The sequence below is a fragment of the Nipponia nippon genome, unplaced genomic scaffold (assembly GCF_047370975.1).
Source record: "Nipponia nippon isolate SJK-2023a ecotype South Korea unplaced genomic scaffold, ASM4737097v1 scaffold_2, whole genome shotgun sequence".
Taxonomy (NCBI): Eukaryota; Metazoa; Chordata; class Aves; order Pelecaniformes; family Threskiornithidae; genus Nipponia; species Nipponia nippon.
Genome location: NW_028262336.1, coordinates 61,554,235 through 61,572,851, shown reverse-complemented (window position 1 = coordinate 61,572,851; position 18,617 = coordinate 61,554,235). Strand labels below are relative to the sequence as shown.

The window sequence follows — 18,617 nt, the reverse complement described above, 5'->3', positions numbered from 1 at the left end:
TTAAATGAAGAGTACTGTTCGAGCCCCGCAAGATAGAAATGCTGGTAATGCCTCATTGTCTGCAAAGAAATCAAGACTTGCATTTCTATGAAATTTAAGTACATATAAGTGAGGTTCCTGTGGCACTACTCAACCGATGACAAACCAGTAAAAACAGTAAGAAAGAGAGGACCTTCACTTCTTGTCAGGACTCAGAGATCAAATTTTTCAACACGTTACAAAGGAGTTTGGTGTTTACACCTGAAGCTGTCATCGGGTTCTGAGACAATTTAAACTGGTGCAAAAACCTAAAATTGGAAGGAGGGACACACAACTATAAGAGCCAAACTACACTTTGCAGTTAAAGATTCAGCAATGGATGAATTTCCCAACTTCTAACAGGACAGCTTGGAGCTATGTTTTTAAAAGTTTCCCTGTTACTATTAGGTGCCTGGCTCTCCTTTGAGGAACTTCAGGAAGATAACAATATGTCCTTTTTGAAAACTGACTGGTGCTATAATTCATCCACTTTATTAAGCTCTTTACGTCGTGTATACTAGCTAATGTATAGACTGATACAGACTCTAATTTCCAGTGCAATGAACACAATAAAGCAGACTAATGGGTTATATATATTTTTAGTGGTTTTCTTATCAACATCTTGCGTTTGTCCACTGGCAGCAGGCTAGTTTTATGATAGTTCATTTGTACGTAACAGTATTTTTTCTGGTCTGCTGCTGTTGCCCAGCAGTGCCTGCTGGGAGCAGGCGGGCGCTGGCTGCGGTGGGAGCTGCGCTGGCTGAGCGCTGTGGAAGGGCTGGCAGCTCCCGCTGCCCCGTGCTCGCACCAAGAGATCCTGGGTCGCTGGCAGTCACACAGCAGACTCCCTCCTGGACCAGGGAGGCTCTGTGTACTTCAGCCTCACACACACGGCAGCTCTTTCTTTTCTTCCTGTAATAGCTGTGGCACTTCACGACCACATGGTCCATGAGCCACAAACGTTTTTCCAAGGCATTGACCAGAGACATTGTCAGCCTGTCTCTTACGTTGGATCCCACCATACATACCTTTGTGCCTGCCTCCCAGCCTCTTACACTATTTTCATTTAGCGTGAGCCTATGTCCTTGCTCTGCACAGGAAGATGCCAGCATTAAAGTAATTTCCCAAGAAAGCCCAGTAGCCTCGACTACATGCCTCTGGGCTTAAACCTGTTTCCTCTCCAATAAACTGAAATCAAGTAGTCCACAACCAATCATTCCTATAATCCAGGGTGGACTCGTCTCACTTTAACGGGTGGAAAAATACAACCACCTCTAGAGGGCCATTCATCCCATTTATTTTAGGCATCGGAGAGAGCTCTTCCTCCACTGAGTGGAAAGGAAACATCAATGGCTAGCTTGGACCAGCTGTATTCCTTTCGGCTGCATGAAGGCTGGATGAGAGGCACCCCACCCTAGGCTATCTTTAGCAGCTCCAAGGTTACGAGTGGACAGGGAAATCTCAGCTCCAAAACATAAGATCTGTTCCTTACTTTTGCTCTCCTGGGTCTCTTGCTTTGCAGACTTGAGTCAAAATACTCATCAGTTTTATGAGCTATTCTCATACTTAAAGCATTATTCCTGGCAATGGTGTTTCACGTTTCTTGTCCTCCTGCACGCACAACTTCCCTCCCCAGCTACTAGAATAAAAAAAATCTAACCTTCTTATCTTGATCTGCCAAGATCAGCTCTGTGTGCAGATCCAATTCTTATTTCCATTTGCTCTCACCTTTATTTGAGGGGTTTGCTTGAGAACTAGGAGATCTAGTACTTTGGTGCTCTCCAAATGACATGTTTACTTTGTTTTAGGTGCTACTCCGGTCAAACATTAGTTATGCTGTCTATTTAGATGGATAGCCAATATCAAGATCACATATGCTGAGTAAAACAAGAAAATAATTGTTAATTGAACTCATGTTTCCTGATAGGAACTACTGCCACAGGAGCAGCCGCTGTCCTGGATGCTAACTCATGCCAAGATTGTGGGACACCAGTCTCTTCCCCTCTGTAGATGTTCCTTTGAAGTTGTTGCAGATAGATGAGCTCTCTGGCAAATGCTGTGAACCCACACAGTCCCAGGAACAAGGTGGCCTAGTCCTCCTTATATCATTCATTTTTCTGAAGAAAAACATTGCGGTGCAGAGCCCTGAATTCTTGATGTCAAGTGGCATTCCCTGATACTGTATTTCTTTTCAGGTCCAATTATAAACTGGCACAAGTCCTCAGTCTCAGCTTGCCTTGAGATTTAGGACATTTTCTCCTCAAAGTACATTGAAGCTAATGACTCTGAACTTCCCAGGATGGACCTACCCGAAGGACAGTGACAATCGGAGTTCTCTAATTTTAACTGAAAAAAGGAGACGAAAATTTTGCCTTTGGGAAGCTGAATAAGACAGATCTCCCTGCCTGGGGAGCACATGCTAAATTCACATCCCCACAGTGACAGTCTGTGTTAACCTATGTTTCCAGAAGTCCCCCCACAGAAATCAGTGGAGGGACCCAACATTTCAACAGCTGGTAGCCAGAGAGAGAAAGATCACCCAATTCCACCTGCCCAGAGTGAGCCCAGATGCCTGGGGGACTGCGGAGCAAGGACAGCCGTGAATGTGGTGGCAGTCAGGAGAGGAGCTTGTCCCATCAGGGTTTGGTCTCCCTTGGGTGTGACAAGGCACAGCTGCAGGGCGAGAGCAGAAGGAGCTGAAGGACGGAGCTCATCCCGCAGCCCCGCAGAGCAGGCGTCACTGCACCCCCAGGGGATGAGCCCCTCTGCAACAGAGCGCTGGAAAAATCACACCTCTCTGGGAAAGAGCTGCCACCCTCAAAGAGCCATCTCACATCTTCCTTCCCACCCAACTCACACACCAGCACTTTGTTTGGGTTTTTATTTTTTTTCCATTTTTCAGGTAACATTTTCAGAAACAATATAGACCGTGTTACCCTTGTTTATAACAATACAAATCAATGTAAAACGTTTACATTATGTAAGTCACTTGTTCAAGTCTACCTGTAAAACATTTACACTATATGTAGTTCATTTGAACAAATCTACCTGTGATGAAAGCCTTCGGAATATTACTATACCAGTAGTCAGAGAAGCAAATATCACTTCATAAAAGATAAACCTTTGTTTCTTTACATTCCCCTTGTATTCAAGATGCCACTGAGTATGTCACATCAGTTCTCTGTATGCCTAATTTTTATCTCACATTCACATTTCTTTCTCGTTCTCTAGTTTGGAGGAGGATCTGAGGTATTTAACTTTCTTATGGCATCGATACTCCATATACCAAAAGTTCTACTTCTTTTCCACTACTTAGTGAAACCCAACCCTGCGCCTACAGCCAGATGTGTTATCACACTACTCTTGGAGGATACAGATGGGTAGGAAGAACAAATCACATTTTGAAAGGTGAAACTTATTGGCAAGCCGAATTTGTTCTCTCATTACAGACTAGCAATCGCTTGATAAAAATGAGCATTCCTGATGTACCTAAAACATTTGTCATGTTCCTTCCAGCAATGGTCAGTTCATCTATAGTTTTCTTCCTTCAAAGAACAGATATCCAACTGGGTTGACTGTTTGCCACACTTGCAGCCACCTTTTTCCCATCTGCCCATAAAACATCTGTATTCTTTATCATCATCTTTAACACCCTGCACTTGGAAACAGTAAGTCCTGTGGTCTTGTTTGGTTGTCGTTGACTCAGACTGTGTCAGAAATCTAATCTCTGTAACTGTATCTTCACAGCAACCATTTAGAATATTTAAAGGGAGACTTTGACTTAAATCTCATAAAATGTGAAGGTTCTTGCTAATAGATTGAAGGGTTTTTTAATTCAAGCCATAACCTAGTCTTTAAAATCCTTCCAAATATTTATCAGGCTAAACTCAGAACCTATAAGTGATGGTGGAAAGGAACTAGATTATGGCCTCTCCCAGATGGATGCGAGTTGTTCATTTCTCTAGTTTGTGGGATGACACACAGTTCTAACATTCTTTACAATTTGTTTCTTTGGACCCAACGTTTTTCCTGATTTTTTTTTTTCCTACAGAGACTGAAAAACCTCTGGGCTGATTTATCTGAAAAAAGGTTTTATCTTCGGTATCTGTGAGAGGTGTCAGTTATGGGTCTGTAACAATCTAGACCCTAAGACTGGATCTCTTCCCCTCCCATGCAGATGAAGATAATACATATTATATATGATGGAACTATTTCTCAGCCATCATATATGTTATCTCTTGGAAGAGGAAGTAACTGAGTCATTCTACTCATTCTGATCCTCAAAGTACAACATAGTCACTGATTACCTATTGCTCCCTTCTGATTTATGTCAAGACTGGAATGCAGTTAGATTAACCTAATGGGCAGCGTTTTGCATCATGAGTAATCGATTTGCATACTTCCATCTAAAGGACACAAGGTTCCTGAAGCTGCATCAGCTTTAGACTAGTGCAGACTCATTGTTTATGGGAATCTAGGCCAGACTTTTATACATATATCAGCAAGGAGAATCAGGCCAGTCATGAAAGAGTTAGAAGCACAGAAGGGCAAGACTGTACATTATTACTGGTAATCTGTCCAATCACTTCCAGGAATAAAACTTTGTATTAGTCAACTGACTCTCCAAACACTACAACATCCCTCCAAATTCTTTTCTTGGCAAAGATAATAACATGTTACAGCTGCCTATGAATCTCTAGCTACGAGATACTGGTAGTTAAAATGGAACTGAATTCTCCAGTGTACAATTATCTGGTACACTGATGTAGTTATCCCTGGGGACGGGATGTTCTGAGACAGTCCATTTAAGCAAAGAGTAATCCAAATGGTGAAAAAAGTTCAATTTTCTGTGGAAAAGTTCGTAGATATACAGTTGCTATGACAACTGTATTTGGCTCTGGAAAAGGGAAAAAAGTGGCTGTTTTTAGACTGAAGTAAAATAAAATTAGTTTGAATGCTTAAGAAAACTGCATTTTCATTCAAGTGTGGAATAGTCCTTCTGTAGCAAGCTTTCTTAGCTTCTGGTTTTAGATTTTTGGGTTTTTCTTTTCCTTTTTTTTTTTTTTTTTAAATAAGACTATTGGAATGAGAAAGGGCGAAAGCACCTCCCTTTCCCTACCCTTCCCATATCCAGGGCACATTCCTGGTATTCTGTGTTCCAAAATGCTACAGATTGCACCCTAGCTGCAAAATAACAGAAGCAGGTTTCCTGCATCTAGGCAGCATAAAAATGCAAACTTATAAATATAACTCAATCAGATCGTAGAAGACTTGGAGAAGAGGAAAATAGCCGATATATCAATCCGCTGGGAAAGCAGTTTGGTCTGAAATGTCTCTCTGTGTCTCACGTCAAAGAGAGCCATGATGATTTTTGTTCTGTTGGCGGTTGAAGAATAAAGAAGATTTTATACCTTTGCTATTGTCTAACCTTTATCGGCTCTCTGCTTCCAGCACTTGTGTATGTATATCCCCCCCACAATCACGCCGGCCAATGCGATGGGAATCATTGCAATGTACCAGGACAAGCCAACAGCTGCAAAAGTAAAGAAATGAAATATTTTCAAAAACACCTCCCAGGAACATAGTTCTCTAAGTTCAAGGAGGAAGAGGAGAAATCACAATACAAAGGATGTCTGCAAGTTAACCTTCCAGCAGGGTTGATCACCTGTGAAAGGAAGAGGCCTATTGATTGAGCACTCTGGGAAACTCAGAGACACTCCAAGCAGGAAATAAAAGCACCGCGTGGCGAGGGAGTACATAACAGCCAGTCTGCCCTCAAGCTCTGTGAATAGTTTTCTCATACAGAGCGCCCTATAAATTACTAATGATCAAGCCAAGACTCTGAGCTTTTTCCCAAAAGACAGCTAATTTCCAAGACCAGTGTCCACCGAGACCATTTTGGATTATTCCAGCCTATATCGGTTCATGGATTGCCTCCTCTGACATGTGACCTGTGTAGCTCATGGAAGACAAGGGCAGCACATCACCTAGCAAATGAGTACAAATCCCTCATCATAGGATGCTCAAACGAGTCATGAGTTATAATGAAGACTGTAAATGTTCATGTGCCTTTCTAAGACAATGTGAGCAAGCTTTGGTGATTCATCCATGTCATGCAAAGAAACAATTACCATTGCTTCACATTGTTTTTACAGCTGGTTCTTGGCCAATGGTCTATCAAACTGCAACATCAATTGCACTCAGCTTAGGGCTTCTCTTCCCATCACTAGGAGCCAAAATAACAACACCCATCATAACTTACACTTCTTGTTATTTTAGCGGCAGTCTGTGCATGAGGAGAAAGAACACTTTGATCTTTATTCTGGTATTGTCTTCTTTTTTTCCTACTTGTTGAGGAACTGGAGGAGATCTGGCCCTGCAGCACCCAATGGGAGTTTGCCAGTAGTCTCCCTGAAGCCATCATTTCACAAAATGTATCTAAATTTGAGCCCTACCCAATGAACAGATATACCAGCACAGATCCTTATTCCTGCAGAAAATGTCATTGAATGACCCACAGAAATTGTATTTTGTGAACAGGCTATTCCAAAGTCGACAGGTGAAAGAGGCAACCAGTTTTTCCCCAGGCAATAATTCATCCCGATACTGGCATTGACAGTATAAAAGGCTTGGATGATAATTTAGCATTAGAATAATGATAACGATTATTCCAAAAAAGAAGTCAAACTAGTTACCTTCCTGCTTGACCCTTGTTGGCAGTGCTTGGTATCCATATCTGTTCTGGGCCAGACACGTAAAGTCTGTGTAAAAATCTACTTCTTCAACAGAATCAAAAATCAGTGGAACTTCAATGAAGTTTTCACCATTTTCTACAATTTCTCTGGAAGAAAAAGAAAAATTTAATGTTAAGTCCTTTTATAAGCTGGCTTTTCTCTGTTTGATGTGTTCATTCTAACAGCACATCACAAGAAAATGCATTGGATATTTGTTCGTTTCTGAACTAGCCCCTAGGCATTAGAAGACACCTGTGTCTTCCAGCCCAGTTGTACCAACTATTTGAGCCTTAGCAGTCAGTACCTGTCCTGCACTTGCTGAATCTTCCAGGAAAAAAAGAACGGGATCTGTCTTGCAAAAATAAAGGGAGGGAAGAAAGGCAAGCAGAATTCTGTATATCTTCGAGCTCTCCACACAGCATCGTGGAAGGACCTTCTCTCTGACTACCTATTCATTTCTGAGATTAATTCTTACTATCAGCTGGAAGAGGACATACAGAGAATGTAACCCTGCAGATTCTCACTCAGCAAACTGAACCACCATTCCTGTCTATCACGTGCCCAAACCCAAGAGCTCAATACAAGAAACTGTCTAGGAGGTTTCCAGCTTATTTCAACCTGATTGTTTCATCGGTCCAACTATTTAAAAGTGGTTTTCTAGCTTCAGTCAAACATTGTCTCTTGATATCTCTTAGTCATTGCTGGAGAATTTGTCCAGCTGCTATTTAGTGATCTGAGCATGAGCTTGTGATGCGCTGCGGCAATGGAGTTCCCTGTGCGCTCCTCCGAGGACTGTACCGCAGGAAGGCAGCAACACGGCGGTGGGTTCTTTGCCAGAGATTTCTGTGGGGAATTTGTTTTCCGGGGGGGCATTTGACCTGTTTTGCCTTGCTGCCATTCTGAGGGCTTCCAGCAGAACTGCGGTGTCTCACACACCGCAGGCTCCACGTGAGCCCTAGCTGGCATGGTCCCTGTCCTTGTGCAATTGTATAATAATATGTAACAATAATAATGATAGTGATAGTAACAATAAAAATAATTTTTAAAGTCCAAGTAAGAAACTACATGTGCTGCTCTATTCTAAAGCCTGCAGAGACTATAGCCACAGTACATTTTACGGCTCCTGACCACAGGTTTAATGCACTGTCACTTGTCCATGTAAACAACATTATAAATTAATGGTCTCAATCATGCTGTGGGGAATGTGAAAACACATAAGGGCTTGGGCATACAGCTGAGTTACCGTGTTACCGCTGGCTGCAGCTCTGCAATAAACTAAACATGGCCAGGTTGTTGTCTGGCACTGATGGCCACAAATGGCCCAAACCGGCTCACATCCATAACTATTAAACACTCTTGTCCCTCAAAATAGGGATGTCACATCCCCAAACTCTCTCGGGAATGGTCCCTGCCCCATGCTAAATCCTAATCGGCAGCCAGGAGCTCTTTGGGAAGATGCTAGCTGGTGAGTGACCAGTTTAACCATTAACAGCAGAGGCAATGGCATCCCAGAGCCCAGGAACCTTCCTGGCTCTGTCCACCAGTACCGGCAGAGCCACTGTGACCCAGGTGAGGGTGATGATATTTGTGGATGCTCAGTTTCATCAAAGGAGAGATAAAACACACCGACTTGGACCTCATTGAAGAGATTGCAGCCGGTAGGTTTACCTCACATTTGCTAAAGCACTAGGACCATGCCTGAATGTAGTGAGTTAGCGCTGCTCAGGTGACATGTGGCAGGTACAGAAAGCAGATCTTTTCCCTCCTTTCCTAGCGGGAAAAGCCTTGAGGCATGCAGCTATGAGGCAGCTGAGAGAAGGCTCCGCAAGACGGGGAGAGACCACGGATCAGGGCAAGAGGATGTGGGACATCCTGCTTCTCCCTCCCACCAGCATCCCCCCCAGTGCTTCCCTGGCGCCAGCTCTAGCACTCGCTGGGCGTCTCTGTGAGTCACTTTAACTCACTAATGGGGAAAAGAACAACCCTAAGGGGAAAAACAATGATATTAAAATAAAAAACCAAAACAACAAAACCAAACCACTGGATAGTTTTCTGTTGTCTTAGTGTGTTCAGAGAACCTCATCAAAGTCAGGGAGAGGATGTTGCTGTTTTGCTGGCACAGGGCAAGGAGAGAGATAAGAGAAGCACTGGGAAGGATCAAGTCCCATTGCTTTCCACTGCAATCAGCTCTTACATCAGCTCAGCTGCCCATGAAAATGTGCTTCAAGTTTAAACCTTGAAGTTGGCTCATTTGCAGCATACCATGAATAAAAACCAGAGATAAAGAATTGATTTAACACTGCCTGGGTTGGGGTTTTTTTGCTTGCCTGCCTGTTTTTTTCTCAGCTCTCCCCTTCACTTCAGATCTGTCCATATCCCATTTCATTACCTGGTATTCAGCTGCACAGAGAGCCGCTGTTAACACTGCAGGTTAAAACAACAAGCACAAGGAAACACTTTCAGCCAGACTTACTGTCGTTCCCCCTCTGTAATTCTGCTTCGCTTGTAAACCACGTCGACGGTGGTGTCATTTGCTAGCCATTCCACGTCGGTATGGACATGGCTGCTCAGGCCAACAAACACTTTGCATGGGAGAGTCATCTTGGAGCCTGGTGGTAAAAGAAAGTTTAAAAAAAACATTTGGTTACATATAGAGAACTACTCTTTCTCTTGGTGAAAACCAACGTCTCCAGTGGGAGATCAAGCTCCCATACATCAAACACCGCTACATTCAAAACTGAAGTTAAGCCCCAGATGGCTTTTGATCCCCTGCTCTTTGGCAGCAAGACCCTTCAGTTTGGCAGTCTTTCCCGCTGCTAACCAAATTATTTTCCCATTGCAACAGTCAGCAACTCGTGCACTAGACACATTCCTCAGGAGGCAAAGCTGTGTTCTTGTGGCCTCGCTCCTTCTGACGTACTGCAGCCCAAAGGGCAGGGTTTGATTTACCACTCGGGAGCAACTGCATTAGCCATCAGTGTAGCTTCACTCAGAGGTGCTGTGGGCAGGGACATTCAGCTCAAGGTGGGACCCCCAGAGACAAAGTGATCGTGCAAAAATTCAGAAATGTTGCCACAATTACTGTAACTCAGAGCTGAGGACAAAGAGCCTTCAGACTGGTGCATATCTATATTATATGGAAAACACAGGGCTCAATAATGCATACAATTTCATTATTATATCTGTGCAGATGGCGATAAAAGGGATATAAAAGACTCCACAGAGCTAGATAGGGAAAAAAAATGACTTGGTAGTCCTACGCTGCTGGAAAGAAAAGTGGCAGGGAAAACTAAGACATCATAGGACACAGCTGTGTGTATAGTACCAAAGTTAAAAAAGCTTAGTGTAAAATATACCTGGCATTTTCTGGGAAGAGGAAATGCAACAGAAATTTGTTGTCACAATATAATCTTCAAAGAAAATTTGAGATCCTAGCAAGGTACTTTCTAACTAACAACAACTGTCTAGTTCAAGCAGTAAAAAGCAGTGAAAAATGTCTCCTCCCAAAAGAGCTAGGTGGCTCTTTCAAAGCCACCAGGCAACCTAGATCAGTTTGAGGGAATATTGAAAACGAATAGTTCTTAGTGAAGGGGGCCTCTGAGCAGCTGATCTAAGGGTAAAAACATGCTTTTCTTGCTTTGTCAGAGGCTAAAACTTACAGCATTTCTGCAGCTTCTCCTACATGAAAGAGAGTTGTAGGCAATAAGAAGGAAAAACTACTCCAGCAGCAACCCGCAGCTAATGTAATTGAAATCAAAAGAAATACGACAATTTATGCCAACAAATTACACTGTAAGAGGACCTGCTCTAATTTTGCTCTGATTAGATGTTTCCAAAAAGAACGCTGGGCCTTACCGAGAGCAGCTGATGTCGTCTTTTGTGTCGGATACACAATTATTGGGGTAATTCTCTTTTCTTGTTCTGGAGAGAGAGAGGGAGTCAGTGCTAGCACCACAGAAAATCTGGGCATTGCCCCAGAACTATAAATGCATATGTGCCATGTCGCTCAACATCTTTCATCTCCTAGTAAAACACTTGATTATTAAGCCCACTGGCAAAGAGAGAAATTCCCATTTCAAGCCCAGAGGTCTGTGTTTGTGGGGATAGATAGGATCGAGTCCACAGCTTGATCCCGAAAGCAAGTCACGTACTGCCCCCTGAGGAATTTATGGCTGCGGAGCGCCGTTTGGAAGCAACAGTAAGGGGGGGGCACTAAGCCCGGTCCTTTCTAGGAGCAGTGAGCGCCGCGGTGCTGGCACCCCCATTTCATACTTGCAAGAAACAGCGCAGCCGCAAGCTCAAGCGGAGAACGGCCGTGTGCACGACCGAAAACTACGCCCTCAGCACTCCCACGCCAGCCAGGCGTTCATCTCTCAGAAGCCACTTCCACGGGCGGGCAGCAGCCCCCAGCCGGTGGAAGCGGCACCCCCGGCTGCCTCCTTCCCGGGCCGCCCCCGGCCCCGCACTCGCCCCCGGCCCGCGTCGGCACCTCCCCGGGGGCGGGCGGGGCGGGGCTGGGGGCGTGGTCCGGGGAGGGGCGGGGCGGGGCGGGCGGTGCCGGGGCACGCCCGCCCCCTGCTGGCCGCTGGGCGCAGCAGCGCCCGGCTGGGCGGGGCGGACCGGTTTCACCCGTTTGCGAAATGCCGGCTTCCCCCCGTCCTGAGCGAGCATTAAACGTACGCTTTCCTAAGCCCTCTGAGGTCATCTGCAGAGACACGCCCCCCCGCCCCCCCCAAGACATACATGGTGCGGTTTAACGGCCACAGGTGCCCGCAACACCTTGTTCTGCCTCCCGCAAATCTGCCGCGAGTCAGGCGAGGGGTGACCCCCCCCCCCGCCGGGGTGCTGCGGGAAACCGGTCAGTGCGACGCACCCACGGCCTCCCCCTGCCTTGGCAGCGCTGAGAGGCCAAGCATCAGTTCCTCTCCCGAGTTTCGTTAACAAACAACAGGTTTCCTTCAGTGCTCTAATGTTTTAAGGTGTCAGTACTTACCAACAGTCTCCAGCTGAATTGTTCTGGTGATTTCATACACGACACCTTCATATGGAAATGGCATCTTGCAGGTGTAATAGCCAGCGTCTGTTGGTAGCACAGAAGTCATGATCAGAGCAGTCGAACCTCTCAGAATTACGAATTTTTCATCGTCGTCTTCCAAAGGCCGAGCACCCTGGAGGAAGGAGAGCAACTGGTGTTATGGCTCAGATGACAGGTGTGGTTACGCCCTGTGTAACTTCCAGACAAAATTACTTATCCTTGTCTCTCTGTTATTAAAAGTTCACTTATCTCTGGGAAATCTGAGCAGTTCCACTTTCCCACCAAAGGGCAAGTTCTTCAAACATGTATCCGTCTCTAAAATGCTCTGAGGCACTACATGAAGTGTGAAGAATCGCTATTTTAGTCTATATCTATAATCTGTGTACAGCTTTTCAATAAAATGGACATTTTAGGATGGAAAAGATATAATAGGCTCTTTACTGAGTTCTCTTAAGAGTAGTCATCTAACACATTCTTCTAAGACAAAACCATTTTAGTAACCGTAAAGGTTTTCACAACACTATTACTTTCCTTACATGACCTCATAAGAGTAATATTCTAAGCCATTCTTCTAAGATAAATACATTTTAGTAGTCATGCAGGTTTCACAAAACTATTAGTTACCCTACATGATCTCATAAACTGTGATAAATTCCTGCTCTCTATAACTAAGGCTCTGTTTATACATGGGTTAGAGCCCTGCTAGGAGCAGTGATGTTCCTGCTCCATGAAGGCAGGCTAGCTCTTATCGACAGTTGTAGCCAGAACCATGTTGAGGGCGGCAGCCTTTCACTTAGGTTAGTAAGTGGGTTATAGCCTGCTTCTGAAGGGAGTCCAGAGCAGAGACATTTTGCTGGTATGGGACCAATCATGCCATAGGCACTGCTGAATGAGGCCAGCCTAGGCATTGCATCCTATGGTAAGAATGATTGCTGCATGAGGGAGAGCATACGATCATAGTGGGAGTGTAAATAAAAGCTAAACCAAGGTATTATGAAAAAATAAGAATCCCTTGCTGTCCAGTGTGAGATTGTACAGCTGAGGACGATCAAGTGAAGGATATTTGACCTTACAGGCAGAACCAGGCTTGCTTGCTTGAAAAGCCATGGACTGGCAAGTCAGGGAAGGGAACACCATAAGCATTGTGTGATGAAGCTAGTATTTCCAAATGCTGTGTCCCAGTGATTAATGAAAGCTACCCCACCTGAACAGCTCACACGATGGAAACACCACTGGGCAGCCCTACTTTACGGGATTCACTAGAGGGGCCATAAAAAGAAGCATAGCACCAAAGAGAAGGGTCTAATCTGAAGTGGCAAACCCTGGAGTCAGGGTAGGTAATCCAGCCTTAAAAATAGTTACACTGCCTGTGAGAGCATATAACATGTGGAGCACTTCACCCTGGGCTGAGTCCACCCCAGAGAACCTCTCTTAAAATATATACATCTGCCCCAAAATTCCTAGTATATTATGCTGTGCTCATGGCTTTAACATCATGTTCAGGAGAAGCAGAAAGCGGAGATGTATCTGCCTTTACAAACAGGTTCGGATGAGGCTTTGCACAAAGAGGTGAAAGTTCTACCTTGTACCACTTGAGCTCCAAGCTTGTCCTGTTTGGTGTAAAATCCCACAGGTCAGGGCAAACGATCTTTCCAGAGGTGAAAGTGAAGAGGACTTGGCGATAGGCAATCTCCTGAGCAGCTGTTTTCTCCACGACCGTGAGGTGGATGGAGACCGCGGCGCAGTAGGAGGAGTTCCTGCAGACAGAGTGGGGAGAGGTGAGCACCCACCAGTGACAAGGGGAACTCGAGTGACACCCTTGGTTTCCTCCTGGCTCCCTTTCCCTCCTTAGCTGTTTCTAAGAGGCCAAGACCGAGATCATACCAGGAGGGAATCTGGAAAATCACTGGTGCTGTTTTTTTCGCGCAATCTAAACATGTTGCTGACACATGTCTGCCTCGGAGCTTCAGTCTTTTCTTTTCTTTTCTTTTCTTTTCTTTTCTTTTCTTTTCTTTTCTTTTCTTTTCTTTTCTTTTCTTTTCTTTTCTTTTCTTTTCTTTTCTTTTCTTTTCTTTTCTTTTCTTTTCTTTTCTTTTCTTTTCTTTTCTTTTCTTTTCTTTTCTTTTCTTTTCTTTTCTTTTCTTTTCTTTTCTGTGCACCCTTAGGCTAAGGCATGATTTTAATTTTGCAAGGAGGGGGAACATGTCTGCCTAAACAGTAGCAGATGTGTCATGAACCCTCCACCATTTCCTTGAAAGAGGTCTTGACTGTGAAAACCCTAATGATTGGGACCTAAAGATGAAATAAAAAGCTTAAAGCATGTATTAAAATACATCTGCAGTTACTATTGCACAACCAGTAAGCAGTTCTGTGAGCCTACATTATTTTGCACAGAAAAGAAGGCATTCCTGCCTTGAAAGTTTTACAATATTTAACTTTCTGGCCCCAGGTGACAATTTCTTCCAGTCTCAAGGAGGACCAAACTGGGGGAGATGATAGGTGCTTAAACCATATCCTTTCCGACCTCTGAAAGCCTGCCTCAGAGATGCCTTCACCCAGGGCAGTGCCTGACCCCTGTGGGGCCCAGCAAAGCCAGGGGACCCGGGGGGCTGCGAGCAGGCAGACTCACACTGCTGCTGGGGCACTGGGGCTGGCTGTCCCATACAGGTCGGACATCCAAATCCAAAATACTTGCTCAGCAGAAGCAGAGATCTGGGATAGTTTGCTTCTACCCTCATTTTACAGAGTGTTGAAAAAAAAATGTGGTGGCTTCCCTGTGGCATGATTTGCAAAAGAAATACAATTTGGTAGTGCTTTATTAATCCTGCAATAATGTTAGTGACGAAGCTATGCACTCCACTCTTACATATCTTTTTCAAACAGGTTTCACGGCATTTTACTATAGTTGTCAGTAACACTGCCACAGTGTTGTAGGTTGAGGAATTGAGGCAGAATAGTCCAAAAAGAGGATTAAAAAACACCCTTGAAGGTCTCAGGCAACTACCCTGTGCTCTAGGACAGTATTTGCAACCTTTTGTTATTCTGGCCTCACTATCAAAGTCTTCTCTTCTGCCCCACCACTGCAATCACTGCTGAAACATGTGGAAAGGCCAACCCAGTATGCTGAGCATGGTTTATAAACTTGAGTTCTGCCTGTCCATCTCTTCTACTGCTGACTCACGTCACTCATGAGGTGAGCCTTGCCAGCAAGGAAACTGCGCTCTACACAGGCAGCTCCAGGGATGTAGTGACATGTTTTCCACTATAGACCCCAGAGCAAGGTGCCAGTTCCCAGGGGTGTACTGGGAGGCTGACTGGATGAAGGAGCTGGCAGGGGACAAGGACCTGGGACACCTTCTGGAGTTCAGGCTCTAATGGTGACAAGCATTTTTGCCTTCCTCAGTCCCCCCCAGATCCAAACCCTGGTACCTCTTTCGAAACTGTACAATGGGCTGTCAGATTGTAAACACTCAGAAAAAAATGACCGATAGGGCTGAAAAAAAGCCATGGCTCAAGTGTCAACCCACTGCAATATCACAAGTCTGGTACCAGTCTAGTAAATACACATCAGGTCTCATGAAAGATCTTCCAGCAATACCAAGGCAATCAAATTCTGGTTTAAAATGTGAAGCAGAAGAAAAGTAAAGCCCAGGGATAAGGAAGAGGGAAGAAGGAACCCACTGCAGAGCCACCGTGCCTTGGTATATGCTTCGTAAGGCAATCTGAAGTGCAAACAAGGCCATTTGCTTCTCTGGAGCTGTAACATGAGGGCTGTGTTCTGCAGAATCCACTGCCTGCAGCATGTCCCCGCTTGCCATAGCCCTGAGGCTCATAAATAAGCTAGAACAAACTCTCTGTACACTATATCGTCGTGAGACTGTAGCCAGAGCGGCAATACTGTGTCACGATTTATCCAGATTTCAGTATATGTATCTATAGGAGACACACAATGCATTTAAGAGTTCTGACTTGCCACATTTTTTTCCCTAATAAAGTCAGTGAGGAAATGGTCATATTCAGACATGCTCTGAACATAACTGGAGTTCAGAATCAAGCTAATGTATTTTAGACATAGTCATCTTGTTACTGCACTGGAGTTTCTTTTAAATACCCACCTTCTGGTGCAGATATATACTCCTGAGTCTTCTAGCATTGCTGGTAAAAACCAGAGTGCATCTCCTTTTGCCCAGATTCTTGGATCTTCATCTCTTTCTGATATCATGGGGTTCGAACCATTTTTATACCATGTGATATTAGCAGTCAAGGCAGAAAAATCCAAATGTTTGTATCTGGGGGAAGGGCATTTCAGAACCACGGGTTCTCCATGCAGTTCATAGTAGTGTGTGAAAAACACAGTGTGATCTGGGCAGTTTTCTATATAAATCAAAGATATTTTTACATTACTGTTAGACAGGCACATTAAAAGAAAGGGAGAGGGAGACAGAAAAAAAAAAAACAAACCCAAAAAGCATGGCCTTACCTGTGCTTTTGATTTGGTGGAGTCTGAAAGTGGAGGCGCCTGCTGTGTACATCACCAGGACAAAGAAAAGCCCACGCATTTTTTCCCAGAGGAAATCAGAAGGAGAAGACCGAGGTAAAGTGTCTTGAAATCTACAGGGAAGTTTATTACAAGAGAGAAAATACAATGAAAATACTCAACGTTAACTTCAGAGTTAACTGCCCTTTTCCTCACTCTGGACCTGGTGAGCTTTAGTTCACGCTTCGTGAGCAGAAAGGCTTCTTCATCCCCAGTTTATGGAGGCTGACTTGTGGACTAAGAGCATCTGGCGTGACACAAACACATCACTTCTGTCCCTTTCCTTTCACTCCAGGAGATGCAAACAACATACCACAAGATGCTGCTGTCCCCACGGCTTTTCAGTGCAACAGCTACGGGTGGAAAAATCTAGCTCTGCTTATTTTGCAACAAGATATGACTGAGGTGCGGGTCAGCCGCTTCCAATTAGCTGTAGTGTAGCAGCTTGGGTGAACACAGGAGCAAAGATGCAGCAGAACAGACTTTAGCTCTCTTAAGCAGTCACTTCAGGTGACTCCCAAGGTAGTACGGATCTCGTTAAAACCCGTGTCACTTTATCTTCCCCACTGTGGCTACCAAAGTAGGCCAGCTAGCGTAGATCAGGCTGCAGGCAAACTTCCTGCTATAACCAGAGCCAAGCTTTCAAAGTCTCCAACAAACGTTTCCCTTGGGACAAAAAACTTTGACTCCCATGGTGCACACCCCCATCTTGCTGTTGGTACGCAAGTGAGTTTTCAGCATGGACACTATTACCATCTGTGCTAAAAAAAGATGAGGAAAACCCTGAACAACTTGTCCTAAAAATCAGCAAGGTGACACTAAGGGAAAACAAAGCTATCTGCTGCCAGTTATTCATGAATTGTCATCTGTATTGGCCTGACATGGGCAAGGCAGCTTCTGCGTACATCACTGAATGCTTTCTGCTCTGCCACGAGATTTCAGCTGCTGCTACTCAGTTGACTGATTGTGTGTTATCTCAATGTACCACGGGCAAAAATATATAAAACATGCTACATATAGGCACCAGTTTATCCTCTATGTAAGGTGTTTATGTGCAATACAGTACACACATGCACGTGATACATACTATTTCCATTTTATATACAGAAATGTAAATTGCATGCATTTAACATTAGCCTAACACTATGATTGTCCCATAGGATGAATATTAAATGACCAGACAACTACTTCAAATTCTATCCAAAAGCAAAAACATATTTCTATCAATATAACACAGTCATATTCATAGGTACTCACCTTCAGGCATCTTCTCAATATCCCATCATGCTCATATTTATAATGCAGTTTTAATCCAAATTTCTACCTGTTCTAGTAGTTGTATTTATCTGACATCTGATGGTTTGACTATAAAAAACTATTTCCAGCTTATTGTCCTCTCTACAACACCACAAAGCCAACCTCTTGCTCAATAATACTGTTCCGTAACCACGGGTCGTCTCCCCTACTGCTAGATCTGCAAGGGTTTCCAGGGCATTGGCATGGAGCTGTAGCCCCTCTCAGGGCTACACCTGGACTAGGTGCTAGGGGCTTTGTCTGCGGCGTTAACAAGCCCCATGGTTCACATGTAATACCCTGTAACAGGGGAGTTTCTCTCTCGTTAGATCCTTCGCCTGATGAAAATACTTGGTTACTTCATTCAGAGCTTTCCGGTCCCTTTGGTTTAGTATCTAGCAATCTCCATAAGCCCCACACAATCTGAGGGCTTAGGTGAGGTTTTCATTCTCAAATTTCCATCAGATTCACTTACCTGTGGTGCAGTCTTTTAGCCTTTAGCTTCTCATGAAAAGTTACACGACTGAAAATTGCTAGTGAGGATCTTATATAGCGTTTAGCTCAAGACACAGCGGAAACTTGTCTCTTGTTGCCCAATCAGATTTGTGTCAGAACCAAATGACATTTTAGAACCACCTTTCTTTCCTTCCGTAGAGTGAGGATGAGAGAAACAGAGACACAGAGAGAGAGAAAAAATATGTATTTGGATTTCCCAAAAAAGGGGAAATGACTGCCAAATATATGACTAAATTTCCCTTTTTCTGACGAACGGTAGTTTGCATACACTCGTGTTTTCACATGACTATTTCACGCTCTACCTCAAATAAAAAATTCTCATGGGTAACAAAAGGTGTCCTGCTGCATAGTCAGCAGCTAAATGATTGCAGTCTTCACATAATGTGGTTTAGCAAGTCCTTCATGGACAACATAAATCTTTTGTGATTTCCCAGATCGTCTGTGAATCACGAATGGGTTGATTCGCCTTTCCTTCCATAACATC

At 44.2% G+C, this 18,617-nt stretch overlaps 1 protein-coding gene across 5 annotated transcripts in view; it reads right to left on the bottom strand.

Annotated features, from left to right (window-relative positions):
- Positions 1–18,187, bottom strand: part of IL1R2 (interleukin 1 receptor type 2) — a 50,285-nt gene extending 32,098 nt beyond the window's left edge. For 3 of the 5 annotated variants that reach the window (XM_087759055.1, XM_087759054.1, XM_087759053.1), the window contains exons 1-8: positions 18,093–18,187; positions 16,268–16,398; positions 15,903–16,161; positions 13,370–13,544; positions 11,746–11,920; positions 10,608–10,673; positions 9,226–9,361; positions 6,714–6,859 (exon numbers count right to left, since the gene is read on the bottom strand). In XM_087759055.1, coding sequence (XP_087615181.1) covers positions 6,714–6,859; positions 9,226–9,361; positions 10,608–10,673; positions 11,746–11,920; positions 13,370–13,544; positions 15,903–16,161; positions 16,268–16,346 — 1,036 coding nt within the window. In that variant the 5' untranslated portion in view covers positions 16,347–16,398; positions 18,093–18,187. Of the gene's footprint in view, positions 1–2,890; positions 5,552–6,713; positions 6,860–9,225; positions 9,362–10,607; positions 10,674–11,745; positions 11,921–13,369; positions 13,545–15,902; positions 16,162–16,267; positions 16,399–17,581; positions 17,648–18,092 lie in introns of those variants that run through there. The other 2 variants (XM_009472653.2, XM_087759052.1) reach the window with 2 other exon arrangements.
- Between the last annotated feature and the right edge of the window lie 430 nt (positions 18,188–18,617).